The sequence below is a fragment of the Dromiciops gliroides genome, chromosome 1, assembly GCF_019393635.1.
Source record: "Dromiciops gliroides isolate mDroGli1 chromosome 1, mDroGli1.pri, whole genome shotgun sequence".
Taxonomy (NCBI): Eukaryota; Metazoa; Chordata; class Mammalia; order Microbiotheria; family Microbiotheriidae; genus Dromiciops; species Dromiciops gliroides.
In genome coordinates this window covers 618,762,167-618,778,041 of record NC_057861.1, presented here as the reverse complement: position 1 = coordinate 618,778,041, position 15,875 = coordinate 618,762,167, and the positions used below count along the sequence as shown (strand labels likewise).

The window sequence follows — 15,875 nt, the reverse complement described above, 5'->3', positions numbered from 1 at the left end:
CACAGAAGATAGATTGAGGAGAAAAAATTTAAGAATCATTCAACTATTTGAACACTATGACCAAAAAAAGGAACCTGGACAACATATTTCAAGAAATCTTAAAAGAAAACTGCTCAGATCTCTTAGAACCAGAAAGCAAAGTGGAAATAAAAAGAATTTACCAGTTACCTCCTGAAATAAACCCCAAAAATGAAAACTCCCAGGAACATGATAATCAAAATCCAGAGCTTCCAAAACAAAAAAATACTACAAGCAGCCAGAAAGAAACAATTCAAGTACTGAGGAGTGAGTCAGGATCACACATGATTTAGCACCTATAAGAAGTGGAGAACTTGAATATGATATTCCAGAATGTAAAGGATATGGACTTACAGCCAAAAATAACTTACTCAGCAAAAGTACAATGCTGCAGAGGGGAAAAATAGAACTTTAATGAAGTAATGGTCGGCTTCCAAGCATTCCTGATGAAAAGACCAGAGCTATGAAGAAACTTTGAATTACAAAAACAAGAGGGAAGAGAAACATGAAAAGATAAGCATGAATGAACAATGATAAAGGACTAAACGAAGATAAACTGCTTACACTGAAATATAGGGGATGATACATGTGTCCTCTCTGATTCCTATCATCACCAGGGTCATAGAGGGAATCAAGTTAGACAAGGCCTTGGAGTGATTTTGTTATGACTTGATGATTTTAAGAAAAGAATGGAAAGAGGAAAGAAGAATACACTGGGTGATGTAGGAGAAGCAAAAAGAAAAAGATGGGTAGGGGAAATTATCTCATAAAAATCAGGGTATACAAGTAGACATCTATACAAACAAGGAGGAAGAGATAGGGGAGAGGGGCTGGCTGACACTTGAATCTCACCGTTACCTGAACTGGTCAAAAGAAGGAAGAAAACACACACGCACATATGCACAAGCTCTCACAAGACTGGATACAGAAATACATTTCACCCATTGGTGAAATAGGAGAGAAAAGGGGTAGAGGGAATTAGAGGAAAAATAGATGAAGGAGGGATTAGTCCTATACAAAGCAAATTCTAAGGATGTACAAAAATATTTCTAGTGCTTTTTGCAGTGCAAAGAATGGTAATCTGAGGGAATAAATTTCCACAAATTAAAAAATGGATGGACAAGTTATGGTATATAAATGTGATGGAATACTATGGTGCTGAACTCTTCTTGGTGTAATGACCAACCAGGATTCTAGGGGAATAATGATAAAACATGCTACCCACCTCCTGGAGGAATCAAAATACAGAATGGGGCAAGTATCTTTTCAGACATGTCCAATTGAAAATTTGTTTTGATTGACTATACGTGTTTGTTTTTTGGTTTGTTTTTGTTTTTGTGGGGCAATGGGGGTTAAGTGACTTGCCCAGGGTCACACAGCTAGTAAGTGTCAAATGTCTGAGGCCAGATTTGAATTCAGATCTTCCTGAATCAAGGACCACTGCTTTATCCACTGTGCCACCTAGCTGTCCCCTATATGTGTTTGTAATGAGTTTTGTTTTTGTTGTGTTTTCGGTTGAGGGAGATTGGGGTGGGAGGTGGAGAAGGTGGATATTGGCTGATTAAAAAAAGGGGGGGAGGGAAGGAAGTCTCGGGAACTGATCAACGCAATGACCAGCCACAATTCTTGAGAACTCATGATGAAACATACAGCTTACCAAGGCATCTAGGTGGTGCAGTGGATAGAGCACCAGCCTTGGAGTCAGGAGGACCTGAGTTCAAATTTGGCCTCAGACACTTGACAACTTACTAGCTGTATGACTCTGGGCAAGTCACTTAACCCCAATTGCCTCACCAAAAACAAACAAACAAAAAAGAAAAGAAAAGAATAAAGAAACATACAGCCTACCTCCTGACAGAGAGGTAATGGACTCAGAGTGCAGATTGAGACATAATATTTTGGGATGTGACCAATGAGAAATTTTTCCTTGCATGACTATACTGTTTGAAACTGGGATTTTGTTTTTCATGCTTTCTCACTTAGTGGGGGAGGGGAGTAGGTGGGAGGTGGAGAGGGAAACAGGAGGAAGAAAAATCTGATCTTTGTTTGAAAATTAAATTATTTTTTTTAAAAAATAGGAAAGGCTAAGAGTTGGAAGTCCTGAGAACTAATCGGGCTTTCCTACTAACCACCCCTATGTTCTTGGGTAAATCACTTCCACTTTCTTGATCCTTGGTTTGCTCATTTATAAAATGAATAGTTAGGGGGCAGGTAGGTGGTACAGTGGATAAAGCACTGGCCCTGAGTTCAGGAAGACCTGAGTTCAAATCTGACCTCAGACACTTGACACTTACTAGCTGTGTGACCCTGGGCAAATCCTCATTGCCCCACAAAAAAAAAAAATTAAAAATGTAATAGTGGAGACTAGATGGGCTCCAAGGGTCCTTTCAGCTCTGACGTTCTTTTTTGTTGTTTTTGTTCCTCTGTCTTCTAGGGTCTTTTCCAGTTCTGACATTTTATGTCCTGTGTTCTAAGGTCCCTATCTGGCTCTGATAATCTACATTCTATTTTCCAAGACCCACTCTAGCTCTGTAGCATAAGATCCCATCTAACTTGAAGCATTTATGAGATCTATAATAAGTCAAGAGGAGAGGAAAACAGGAGGAAAAAGAAACAAGAAAGAAGGGGAGGAAAAAAAGGAAGGTAGGGGGCAGGAGGAGAAGGGAACAGGTGAGACTTGGCACTTGCCAAAGAGCCAGATGGATGTTCCGGTTTCCATCTCTCTGTAGTTGGGACAAGCAGCCTGCTGGGATGGGAGGAAGCCTCCCAGGAGGGAAAGTGGTTCTCACCTCTAAGATCTTGGCAAGCTTCTTGCTATTCTTGAGCTCCAGGGAGGCCTGGTGCACACACTCATAACTGCCTTTGATCTCCTCAGTTTTCTCCTGCAGGGTAGTCTTGAAGTGCAGACTGCGCAGTCGGGTTTTATATTCTGGAACGGACAGCATCTAAGCAGAATGGAGATGTAAGGGAGGGATGTCCGGCCTGCAGCAAGAGTAAGACTCCCTGTGACACCACCCAGCCTTACCTACCCCACCCTACCAAGCCCACCTGGAGTCCAGCAGAGTCTCCTGGACCATACCCACCAATCCCTCCTTCTCTCCTTGGACAGGTCACCCAAGGACAGCAGGAATGGAGATGATGTGCTCTATGTGGACGCTTCCCTTTATCATCATCATTATTATTGGTTTCTTATATTTGATGGAGTTTGGATAGAAATGGCCCCAGGACAAAAAGGTTTCCTAAAATTGTTTCTTTGCCCTTAATGTTCAGCAGATGGTTGTGTGGGTACGTAAAATGATCACTTTTTGTAATTAAAGAAAAGGTGGCATTAATCATGATAACTGTGATTATTGCTAATAAAGGCTAAGAGAATCAACATGCTAGAGAAGGTGGATCTTGGTTGTGCTGGGTTCAAGTTCCATCTCTAACATACTCCAGCCAGGGGATCTTGGGAAAATGCCAGCCCCTCAGTGCCCTGGGAAACTTTCTAAGAGAAGACACTGAGGAGTAATGTTCTCCTTGCATTGGGAGGAGGAGTTTCCTTCCCAAGAGCTCCCTAATATCAGTGAAGTCATAAATTAGATTCAGAAAATGACAGGATTTTAGATTGAGAAGTTGAAGAGACCTCAGAGGACAATGAATCCAGCGCCTTTCATTTTACAGATGAGGAAACTGAGATCCAGAGCTTATGTGACTTGCCCAAGGTCACAAAGGTCATGTCAGAAGTTAGGCTTGAACCCAAGTCCTCTGACCCTACTCAGAGCTCTTCTCCCAGCAACAATCTTTTACATGTGTATAGCGAATTACAGTTTTCAAAGTACTTTACATCCATTATCCCACTTGATCCACATAAAAGATTAGTGAGAGAACCCAGGCAGTGGCTATTATTCCCATTTTACAATTTAAAAAGCTGAGGTGCAGCACCTCATTAAGGCCATTTTACCTAGGTAGGTCACCTGACTCCCCCACCAGTATTCTTTCCACTAAACTAGGTAACCTCCTAGGGCTTCTGGCTGCCTCTTATTGGTTGGGAGCAGAGGCCCAGGGGCCATGGAAGGCTGCTTCTGACACAAACCACTGAGGGGTTGTTCTCTTCCAAGAACTGAGTAAGAAAAATTAGGCTTGGGGGCAGCTAGGTGGTGCAGTGAATAAAGCACCAGCTCTGGATTCAGGAGGACCTGAGTTCAAATCCAACCTCAGACACTTGACACTTACTAGCTGTGTGACCCTGGGCAAGTCACTTAACCCTCATTGCCCTGCGTAAAAAAAGAAAGGAAGGAAGGAAGGAAGGAAGGAAGGAAGAAAAATTGGTCTCAAAATGCAACACAAGGGACTTGTGGTAGCTGTAAAGAAGGATTTCCTAAAAGCGTTTGCATCTTACCCTTTATTTGGCAGTTGCCTATTTGTAATCTAAACTTTGTAGCTTTCCCAATAGCATGAATACAGTGTTTTGCACACAGTAGGTGCTTAATGAAGGGACAGGAACAGAGACTGGAACTGTGATTTCATTGGTAAAGGGAACTCCCAGGTGAGGAAACTCCCTCTATCAAAGACAGCTAGCACTTTTCCTGCAGATTATAGTTTTAGAGAGATTCTTAGAACGTTGAGAGATTAAGTGACTTGTTTACAGCTAATAAGCATCAGAGGGACGACTTGAATTCTTCCTGTCTTTAATGGCCAGTTTCCTGTTCACTCCACCATAAAGACACATTGAATAAATGAATGGCAGCTAGGGAGCAGAGTGGTTTGAGGCCCTGTCAGAAAGACTTGAATTCAGACCCATCCTCTCTTAGTAGCTGTATGACTCTGGCTAAGTCACTTAACCTCTGTCTGCTCTAATTTCCTTAACTATAAAATGGGTTTAATAATAATAACACCTACCTCCCAGGGTTGATAATATTTGTAAATTGCTTAGCACAGTGGCTGACACGTAGTAGGAGCTTAACAAACACTTATTTCCTTCCTCTGCTGTGGAGCAGAGGAGTGTTTCAGATATTGCCTTAGAAATTGAGAGGTCCAAGTTCTAGTTCAGGGTCTACCACTGACTGATGATACTTGGGTTTTTAGGGGTGCTCAAAGAAGGTAATGCTGGGAGCCTAGCAAGACTCCCCCAGGTTTCTCCCCCCCACCCCAGCCCCATGCTTCCCCTGGCCCGTCACCTGCAGGACAAACTGGTCGGGCTCGCTCAGCTGGCTGGGGGTGTCCCTGTAGCCCTGGTAGCGCTTCTCTTCCTCAGCATCAGGAGCATACAAGAGGAGCTGCTTGAGGTGGGAGGGTTCCAGTCTCTCGCTCTCCATGTTCATGAGGATCTGACGGAGCTCAGGTGGAGACAGCTTCAGGTGGGCAATGAGTATAGCTGGGGAGTGTGGGAGAAAGGAAGATCCACCCAGAGGAGTTGATGGGTGAGGAAAGAAGCCTGCTTGGCTGCTCAAGCAGCTACCATCACTGCCCCTGGGTCCATCCAGCCTCAAGACAGGCCCATGGAAACTCTGAGCTCCTCAATGTCAACCGAAGAGTCCTTCCTATGTTGCCAACTGTCGTAGACATCTGAGGTTTTCACATCCTGCCAGGCTTAGCAGGATCAGAGGCTACCAGAGCTAGCAGAACTGTAGAACTCATCTACTGCAACTCACTCATTAGAGAGAGAAGAACCCTGAGGCCCAGAGGAGGGACTGGCTGACTCGACCAAGGTCACATAGCTCCTTCCTGAGAGCCAGAGCTAGAGCCCACACTCCCAGCTCCTGGTGCTGTATACTTTTCACGCTACTCTGCTGCCTGTAGGGAATTTTAAATGTCCATACAGTCTCAGCTGGCCTTCTGCCTAGACTCCAATGCAGGAGCAATAATAGAACACTTAGAGACAGAGGCAGAGAGGCAGCTGTGGGATGCTGGACTGAGAGAAGCTGTGAGAATCAGAAAGAACTGGGTTTGAGTCCTGCCTCTGACACAGGCTGGCTGTATGATCCTGGACAAGTCCCCTAACTTCTCAGCATACTAGGCCACTCTAATTCTACAAGTTATAGAGCACAGGTCCATCTGCATTGTTAAAGAGAGTTTCCTCACTAAAAGTTCCCTCTACCAAGGCAAACAAAGGGTTGGTCCAGAAACAAAGTGCTTTAAGACTTAGAGGAATAATCTATTGTGGTTTCACACTAACCACCTCTTCCCCAAAGGAATGATTAAATGCCTTGGGGTGGTATCATCTGGACATTTTTCCACACTTAGGCTGTCTACAGGGCTGATGTCAACCTCAAATAGAAACAAGGCCACTATACCCTATGTGAGTATTCCCACTGGTTACATACTGACTTAAAAAATCACATATTAACATTATCTATGTTTTCTATTGTATTCTAAATTCTTTTGTTAAATATTTCCCAGTTACATTTTAATCTCCGTGTGGCATAACTCCTGAGTGTCCCAGCAATTCTGCCAGCTTCTGGGTCTTTGACACTTCTGGTATGTACAGCAAAGGCAAACAAGTGACTTCAGAGAATTTCCTGGTGTAATAGAGAACCTCCCCTACTCTCAGCCCCTTTCCTGAGCCGATGGATCTAAAAGCCCCCATGATAAATGGGAGTCCTTTCTGATCTGTGTCACCATTCCCATAAAATGTGTGTATTATCTTCCTCATTTTCCCAGGAAAAAAAGCCCCCAAATTATCCCATTTGCTTTTGCTGCCCCAGCCCCCACTACACATACATCCACTTACATGTATTATAGGCCTTCTTGTGAGACAGAATCTCGACCACATCTTTCTTTTTAAAGGGCTCAGGTGCAAGAGTTGGCTCTGGAAAAGAAACTGAAAGATTTAATCACAGGTAAGGTTGTGGCTGGTTTTCTCCAACATTGGAGAGGAGAATGAGAAACAGGTCCTGAGTGAGCCAGAGAGACAAAGCTCACAGCCATCTCTCTCTGAGCATCCTGGAACTGGGGGAATTCTGAGCTCTCCACAGTGGAGCTGGAAAAATAAAACAACAGGTGAGATTCACAGACCTATAAGGCAAGCTTCTCTCCCCACTCACTCTTCACCTCAGCCAAAAGGTTTCTATCCCCAGCCCAAGAACTGCTTACTATCACAGGGTCACAGATCTGGTCTAGAGCCGGGAGGGGTTTCTGATCATCCAGTCAAATCTCCTTTTTCAGATGAGGAAACAGAAGCATTTGGGGTTAAGTGACTTGCCCAGAGTCACACAGCCAGTAAGTGTCAAGGGTCTGAGGTCGGATTTGAACTCAGGTCTTCCTGAATCCAGGACCGATGCTCTATCCACTGCGCCACCTAGATGCCCCTAGAAGCATTTGAATCCAGGCCTTCTATTTCTGAATCCAATGCTCTTTCTACAGGACCACATTCTTGGGGCTGTTGCCACCTACTGGGCTTCTGGGGAAGCAGGGAGGTTCCTCTGTACCCAAGAAATCATGCCCCCACATTATTAGGGATATGGAAAAGCTCTTTTGTAACCCTTACAGACACTAATGTCGAGAATAACTACAACGTGCCCCCTTTCCTTACTCAACCCCTACCTCACCCTGGGACAAAATGGACAAGTCACTCTAACATATTCAAATATATGCAAACATAGAACATTAGAGTGAGAAGGGGCCTGAGGAATCATCTATTCCTGCCCCCTCCTCTTGCTGATGCAGAAACCATGGAGCAGGGAGCCAAGCAATTCATTCAAATTGTTGCTCACATGGCTAGCAAAGAGTAGTCAGGACTAGAACACCCAAGGTTCCTGACTCTTGGTCACCAGTTCACTTTCACTATGTAACTAGGGGGAAGAAGCAAGCAGAGCCAAAACTAGCATGGGGCAACTGGGGCTTTGCTCTGGTGCCAACCTCCAGGAAGATGCCTTTTAAAACATCAGTTTGTGTGGTGTGTGATTCCTCTCTGTATTATCCACCATCCCTGTGCCTTGTTCTTGGTCATCCATCAGCCTGAGCCAAACTACTCCCAAACTCTGCCACTTCCTGCTCTGGAGTCTATCCTTCCTCATAACCTTTCTAGGGCATGAGCAGGACTTTCTGGGATATGAGACATCCCCTCTCCTAACATGACAAGACCATCTCTTCACCAATGCTAATACCCCTACCTCCCTACAAGCATGCACACATGTATGTGCATGCTTGCACGTGCGCACATGCGTGTACACACACACACACACACACACACACACAATTTGCCCCTGATTATAGGATTCCTAGTCCTGACCCTGAGATCTAGGATTAAACTAATTAGCAGAGTTATGGGTAGTCATCTCCAAAGAGGAGGGAGGCCAGTCTTGATGGTTATACTACATAGAAGCAGACCAGAATTTACAACAGAACAATAATAGTGATCATTCATTCTTTGGCCAGTGTAGTCTCCTAATTTTGTCTCAGGGACCAGCTGCTGAGCACCAAGAGAGGTAGCATTGAAGAATAAAAGAATAGATGAGGGGCAAGGCTTGTTCTACTGAGGAAGAAGAGGGTCTATCACATGCGAGTTGGCACGTTATTGGGTGAAGATAGTGGCAAATAGAAACCAAGTTGGTGCGTTAGAGGCTCCCATCAGCAATGCGTGGCTGACACTTCCCCTCCCCAAGAATACATAGGGTCGGGGCAGCTAGATGGCGCAGTGGATAGAGCACCGACCCTGGAGTCAGGAGTACCTGAGTTCAAATCTGGCCTCAGACACTTAACACTTACTAGCTGTGTGACCCTAGGCAAGTCACTTAACCCCAATTGCCTCACTAAAAAAAAAAAAAAAAGAATACATAGGGGCAAGATGACAAATCAAATCAGCTTCAGGCACATCCTGGCACTGGTGGATCTGGTCTGACTTCCTGTTTTTGTTTACATGGCAAGTCATTATTGATAAATATGTTGTTGGGCTCCATGTATGGGATGCTCCCCAAAATATGTGGCCCAGGGTCCTCCTTGTCCATGGTGTTAGGACATTCCTGTGTGAGTCCATGTCTCCCTCCTCATCTCTACCTGATGCTTTCCCTGGCTTCCTTTAAGTCCCAACTAAAATATCATCTTCCATAGGAAGCCTTTCCCAGCCCCTTGTTTTTAGTGCTGCTCCTCTTTTAATTACATATATAATTTAAATTATATAATGTATAATATATAAATAATAATATCATAATTTCCTATTCTACATATAGCCTGTTTGCATAAATTTGTTTATTTGTTTGTTGTCTCTATTACATCGGAAGCTCCTTGAGGGCAGGCTCTGTCTTTTGCCTCTTTTTTGTATCCCCAAATGCTTAGCACCGTGCCTGGCATATAGTTGGCACTTAATAAATGTTTAGATAGGGGGCAACTAGATGGTGCAGTGGATAGAGCACCGGCCCTGGAGTCAGGAGTACCTGAGTTCAAATTCAGCCTCAGACACTTAACAATCACTAGCTGTGTGACCCTGGGCAAGTCACTTAACCCCAATTGCCTCACTAAAAAAAAAAAAAAGTTTAGATTGATAATGCTTTTACTTTGGAGACTGTCCATTCAAGCATTGGCCCAGTGATATATAATGCATTTGCATGTTTCCAGGAGAACAGAAACCTTTGAAAGGAAATCTGCTGGTCTAGGCTGATCTATGGGCAAAAGGAGGCAGCCAGGGAGCCAGCCTGAGCACACCACACTCTGAAGGGTGATCAGAACTGATGAACCCCATTGCTTGACTAGGTCAAGTCAACAACTGTCTGAGATGGTAACTGTGAGGTACCTCCTACTGTATCTCTGTTCTTACATAGGACAAGGCTGATATCCAACTTTCTAGGGCAGAGTTAAGCATCCATACAATTCCCTGGAAGGAAGAAGACAGTCCTGCTCCTGTCTCCAAGGATGAGCACTATGAGATCTGTGGGCATAAAGGCAAAGTGATTTTCTTTTCTAAGCAAAAAGTATGAAGAACTACATAGAGGCAAGGGGTGGATACTATTGTTGGGGGTGGCCGGGGATCTTCAGCTCAATGTAGAAATGGGGGATAGAACCCAGAAGCATGGGAGGAAGCAAACCTCCTTTCCAAAGGTTCTGGCCAGCTTTATCTAAGAGCTATGGAAATGGAGAAGGGTCAGTGCTGGTATGAACCCTCTCTCTTTCAAATTTCCCTATTATGACCATCCTTCCAGTCACTGGGGCTCAGCTCAATTTATAATTGACAGTCATAAAGTCCATTTCTCTCCTCTGACACGGTCAACACCGTGGTGCAGGCCCCCATCACCTCACACCTGGACTGCTACAATAGTCTGCTAGTTGGTCTCATGCTTCAAGTCTCTCTTCACTCCAAAGCATCCTTCACTTAGCAATCAAATTCTAAAGCCCAAGTCTGATCGTGTCACCCTTCTACTCAATATTAAGTCCAGAGGCTCCCTATCACCTCCAGAATCAAATATAAAATTCTTTGACTGGTAAAGTCCTTCACCACTTGCCTCCTTCCTATTTTTCACTGTCACACCTGATTCCCTTCCACATATTCTTTGATCCAGTGACACAGGCCTCCTTACTGTTCTTCACAATAAAGAGCGGCATCTCCTCTCTCTAGGCATTTCCCCCGGCTGTCCCTCTTGTCCCTCACCTAAAATTCCACTATCTTACAGAAGCTTTTCTTATGTTAGCACCCTCCCTTTGAGATTACTTACATAGGGGGACAGCTAGGTGGTGCAGTGGATAAAGCACCAGCCCTGGATTCAGGAGGACCCGATTTCAAATCTGGCCTCAAACACTTGACACTACCTGTGTGACCCTGGGCAAGTCGCTTAACCCTTATTGCCCTGCACAAAAAAAGAAAGAAAAAGAAAGAAAAAAGAAAAGAAAACATCTCCACCTCATCCTCCCTCAGGAAAATGACATTCCTCTAGGAAGGGTTGAAACTAGGGGTATCCTGAGATTACTTATATATCTTGTCATACACAGTTATTTATATGTTATCTCTCCCATTAGAATGAGCTCCTTGAGAGTAGGGATTGCTTTTGCCTTACTTTATATTCCCAGAGCTCAGCACAATGCCTGGCACATAGTAAGCACTTACAAATGTTTACTGACCAACTGACTAAAGATGCATCTATGCCTCATGATCCCTCATCTTGTAAGTGACTCTATTATAATCTTCATGCTTTTTTTTTTTTTTTGGTGAGGTAGCTGGGGTTAAGTGACTTGCCCAGGGTCACACAGCTAGTAATTGTTAAGTGTCTGAGGCCGGATTTGAACTCAGGTCCTCCTAACTCCAGAGCCGGTGCTCTATCCACTGTGCCACCTAGCTGCCCCTATTATAATCTTCTATGTGGTAAACATATATTTTGTACCTTAAGTTTTGCTTTCATACTTGGGTTTCTATTTCCAACGAACCAATTTCCCTTAGCACGTAATCTCAGTACCTTCTGAGAGAATACGTATAGGCACCACTTCCATGCTGACTCCCGCTTTGTCACAATCTTAGAGACTCCTTGGAAAATCATTACAGAAAAAACAAATCATATAAATAACCTGGGGACAGATTTATTGGCATCCAAGCCAAACCTTGAAGTGGTCAGAGAGCCTTTGTTTTAGATAATGGTAATACAGATAATATAGATTGTTTCACTTTCTTAGGTAGAGTTCACATCCTGTTAATTAGTAACAGTGAAAATTGTTGATGTGTGTACCTGTCTTGCTGCTCGGTACAAATTTGGGGAGGGGCCAACTTTTCCTCATTGGCCCAGGAGTCATGGCACCTGGTAGGTACAAAAACATGGTAAATCTTCAACTACCTGAAGAGCTAGCAATGGGGAAGGTACTAGATCTGTTTGGGCTAGCCACAGAAGATAGCCCTAAGACCAATAGGTGAAAGTTATAGGAATCTGGATTACGTGCTGGGAAAAATTAAGTTTTGACCAAACTTTCATACCACATGCCAAGGTAAGCTGCAAATAGATGCATTACCTGGCTATATTACATCATAAACAAAGTAGAGAAGCAAGGGAGAAATTACCTCTCAAATCTACAGAGAGGGAAAGAATTCGTGACTAAACAAGTAAAAAAATAGGATCACACAAAATAAAATTGAACAATTTTGATTATATAAAATTCAAGAGTCTTTGTGCAAATGAATCTAATATAGTTAAAATTAGAAGGTAAAGGGGTGGCTAGGTGGCGCAGTGGATAAAGCACCGGCCCTGGATTCAGGAGTACCTGAGTTCAAATCTGACCTCAGACACTTGACACTTACTAGCTGTGTGACCCTGGGCAAGTCACTTAACCCCCATTGCCCCGCAAAAAAAAAAAAATTAGAAGGTAAAGGTAATTAAGAAAAAATATCTTTGCAACATGTTTCTCTGATAAAAGTCTCATATCTAAAATACATAAGATATCAAAGGATATGAAAGGGCAGTTTTCAAAGGAAGTAATCTAAGCTATCAACAACCATATAAAAATGTTCTAAATCACTACTTATTAGAGAAATGAAATTTAAAGCAACTTTAAGGTTCCATCTCACACACATTAGATTGGCAAAGATGACAAAAGAGGAAAATGATAAATTTTCATTGTCTATAAGAAAACAGTCACACTAACATGCTGTTAGTGGAGCTATGAATTAGTCCAACCATTCTAGAAAACTGTGCCCCAAACTGTGCTTACCTTTTGACTCAGTTATATCACTAGTAGATACCACTTTATCCCAAAGAGATCAAAGAAAGGGAAAAAATCTATACATGTACAAAAAATATTTATGGAAGCTCTTTTTGTAATAGCCCCAAATTAGAAACTAAGATGATGCTCTTCTATTGGGAAATGGCCTAAAAATTATGGTATATGAATATAATATAATGTTAAGAAATCATGAAATTGGTAGTTTCCCAGGAGAGAATGAAGAACTTTTTGAACTCATATAGAGCAAAGTGAGCAGAACTAGAAGGGCAATTTATACAATGACAACATTAGAGAGAAAAACAACTTTGAGAGACTATAGAATTTTGATTAAGGTAATGACAAACCATATGTCCAGAAAACTAAAGATGAAGCCTACCACTTAGCTCCTGCTAGAGAGGTAATGAACTTAAAATGCAAAGAGATACATACATCTTCAGGCATGGCCAGTGGGGGAATTTGTTTTGCTTGACTATGCATGTTTATAATAAAGGTTTTAGTTTTCTTTTGTTGTTGTTGTTCATTTGGGGGAGGTAGAAATAGGAGGGACAGATTATAAATGCCCATAAAAAACAAATAAAAAAAGAAAGTTGTAGGAAGGCAGAGTTGGGTTTTATAAGAGGAAGAACTTCCTAATAATTAGAACTGCATATCAATATAATAGCCTGTCTTTTAGGGAGTGAGCTTCTAATCACTGGGCATATTATAGTCGAGTCTAGGAGGACCACCTGTAAGGTAAGGTAGCAGGTGGCACAGGGTGGAGCACTTAGCTCAAGAATTGAAGCCTCTGGAGGCTGATTAATCTCTTAAAAAAAAAGTAACCTGGACTAGCTGAGCCTATCCATGTGGATATTTCTATAAGAGAGAGGTAACAGGGGGAAGTAGGTTGGTTGGCTTGGGCCCTGTCCTACATATCTCATACATACTTGATGTCTATGGAAATGATGCTCAGGGTACTGCTCAGAATAGGCCTCACACTGAAGGAAGCTGAAGCCATTCTAAATGGGGCTGCTGGGGGTAACTGAAATTAGGCAGCGAGGCAACTGATCTCTATGGGACCCCAGGTATTCTTTAATAAATACCACAAGCCCTGTAAACTCCTGTGGTCACAGGCAGCAACTTAGAATTGGATTCTGAGTGGTTTCGGTTGTTGTTGTTAATTATGGATAGTAATCAAGCTAATAGCAATCAGTCAGTCTCTCTTCTCTACCCCAACACCCAGTTCCCTCTTTGTTGAGACCAGTGAAAAACTGTGCTTAAAGCATTGCCAAGCTTTCTGTTTGGTGGTGTTTTGTGTTAAAGCCGTTCCATAAAGCAAGTATATCAGAAGTGAGCCTGTATCTGAGCCTTTATTAGAGCCTTTTGGAAGGAACCACACCAAAGGTTCAGGTAAGTGGGACCTCTCACCCCTCTCCACAAAAGGCTTATGTGGCTGAAATCTTTCCAACCAGAGGTCAGAATTCTGCAATTGCTCGTGTACAGGCATACCTAGATGCTTAGAATCTCTCTTTCCAGCTGTTTCCATATATAAATGAAATAAAGTAAAAGGAAGGCAAAGGAAATAGCAGATCTAATAGTTTGATATGGAAACTGGGGTCGTCTTTTCATTATTTCTACCTTTTAAAATTAAACGAATGAATTTTTGGTGATTTGAACAGAAGGAAGCCAGAGTAACTGAGAAAATAGCCTGAAGACATTTGCCAAATTAGTCTGAAGACTGGGGTATATTTTATTAGGGGATAAGACTGAAATCTAGAGGTTAAAACTAAGGTTTGAGTAAGCAGTGATGAGGCTTAGTGAGAAAGTCAAGTCAAATCATATCGATAAGCACTTATTAAGTGTCTACTACATGCCAGGCACTGTACTAACTGATGATTATAATGTGATATTTAAAATCTAATGTATGTCCTTACCGGCACCCTGGTTCTCACAATAAAAAGAAAAGCAAAAAAAAAAACCAGTTTGGGGCCTCAATGAGCTCATAGTACTGGTCTCTAGGTATTTATTTTTATTTATTTATTTTTTTAGTGAGGCAATTGGAGTTAAGTGACTTGCCCAGGGTCACACAGCTAGTGTTAAGTGTCTGAGGCCAGATTTGAACTCAGGTCCTCTTGACTCCAGGGCCGGTGCTCTATCTACTGCGCCACCTAGCTGCCCCTAGGTATTTATTTTTAAACTTTTTCTAAAGATGAATCTTTTAAGATATCCCCCCAACCCACAAGGGGCTGTGGTCTGAAAGTCTGTTTCTAAGTCTGGAACTTAAAATGTACTTTCCTACAGAAAACATAACATACATTTTATACACATGTGTGTATACACACACACACACACACACACACACACACACGGTAGTTAGGGTCTTTGGTCAACCCACAAATCCCTATATTGATTACAATGTAGCTGAATGACTTCGGTTGCACTTCTGAATCCTATATTTGTAAGATTTATAACCCTGTTCCTATGGAATACAGATTTCAAGTTAAAACTCAGGATACCTGGAACATATTATCTCTGCTCCTTCACCTTCACAAAGACCTGGAAATGAGCCCTGACTCTTTATACCTTAGTCAGCCCTCCTAGAGGGAGTGAGGGCTTTTCTGGAACCCATCCTGCAGTGATGGCAGTAACTCCAATGGGGGTTGGGGGGGAAGGGTGGAGTCCTGGCACCGGGAAAGTGGCCAGGGGTTCTAGTCTTTAAAGTCACCCTCCCTGGAGTATATCATCTTAGATTCTGACTAGGAAGGAAATCCAGATGTCATCTGGTTCAATCTCCCATGCTAGGGAGGAATCCCTTCTATAGCATATGTGAGAGGCTGCCACCCAGCCTCTACTTGAATATGACCAGTGATGGGGAGTTCATTGCATACAGACAGTCCATTCCTTTGTTACGTTGGACTAGGGCATACCTAAGGCCCTTTATATCTACCTTCTTGTAACACCATTTGGCTAGGAGAAGCTTCATTTGCCAAAGGGCCTTCATTTAAAGTCTAAACTTTAGAAGGGACGGTGTCAACTTCAACAGACAGTGCCACTGTCGCTTTTCCAGGGAGGGGATGTGATTCGTTCAAGTGACACACCAGTAGTAAGTGGTGGAGCCTGTAGGTAAACCTCACTGCAGCCTCAGTGTCCTTTGCTCTGTGAATGTTGCACTCTCTTACTGACTGGTAACCTCGTGCTCCCTACCTGGATCTCTCCCCTCCCCTCCGTCCTATATTACACACTCCCTTGTCCTTGGGCTTGCTCTTCAA

At 42.9% G+C, this 15,875-nt stretch overlaps 1 protein-coding gene across 3 annotated transcripts in view; it reads right to left on the bottom strand.

The window, feature by feature from the left end:
* Positions 1-15,875, bottom strand: part of LOC122736285 (Grid2 interacting protein) — a 132,654-nt gene that overhangs the window by 31,505 nt on the left and 85,274 nt on the right. For 2 of the 3 annotated variants that reach the window (XM_043978427.1, XM_043978425.1), the window contains exons 14-16: positions 6,731-6,820; positions 5,178-5,374; positions 2,808-2,963 (exon numbers count right to left, since the gene is read on the bottom strand). In XM_043978427.1, the coding sequence (XP_043834362.1) occupies positions 2,808-2,963; positions 5,178-5,374; positions 6,731-6,820 (443 nt within the window). The remainder of the gene's footprint in view (positions 1-2,807; positions 2,964-5,177; positions 5,375-6,730; positions 6,821-15,875) is intronic. The other variant, XM_043978426.1, reaches the window with a different exon arrangement.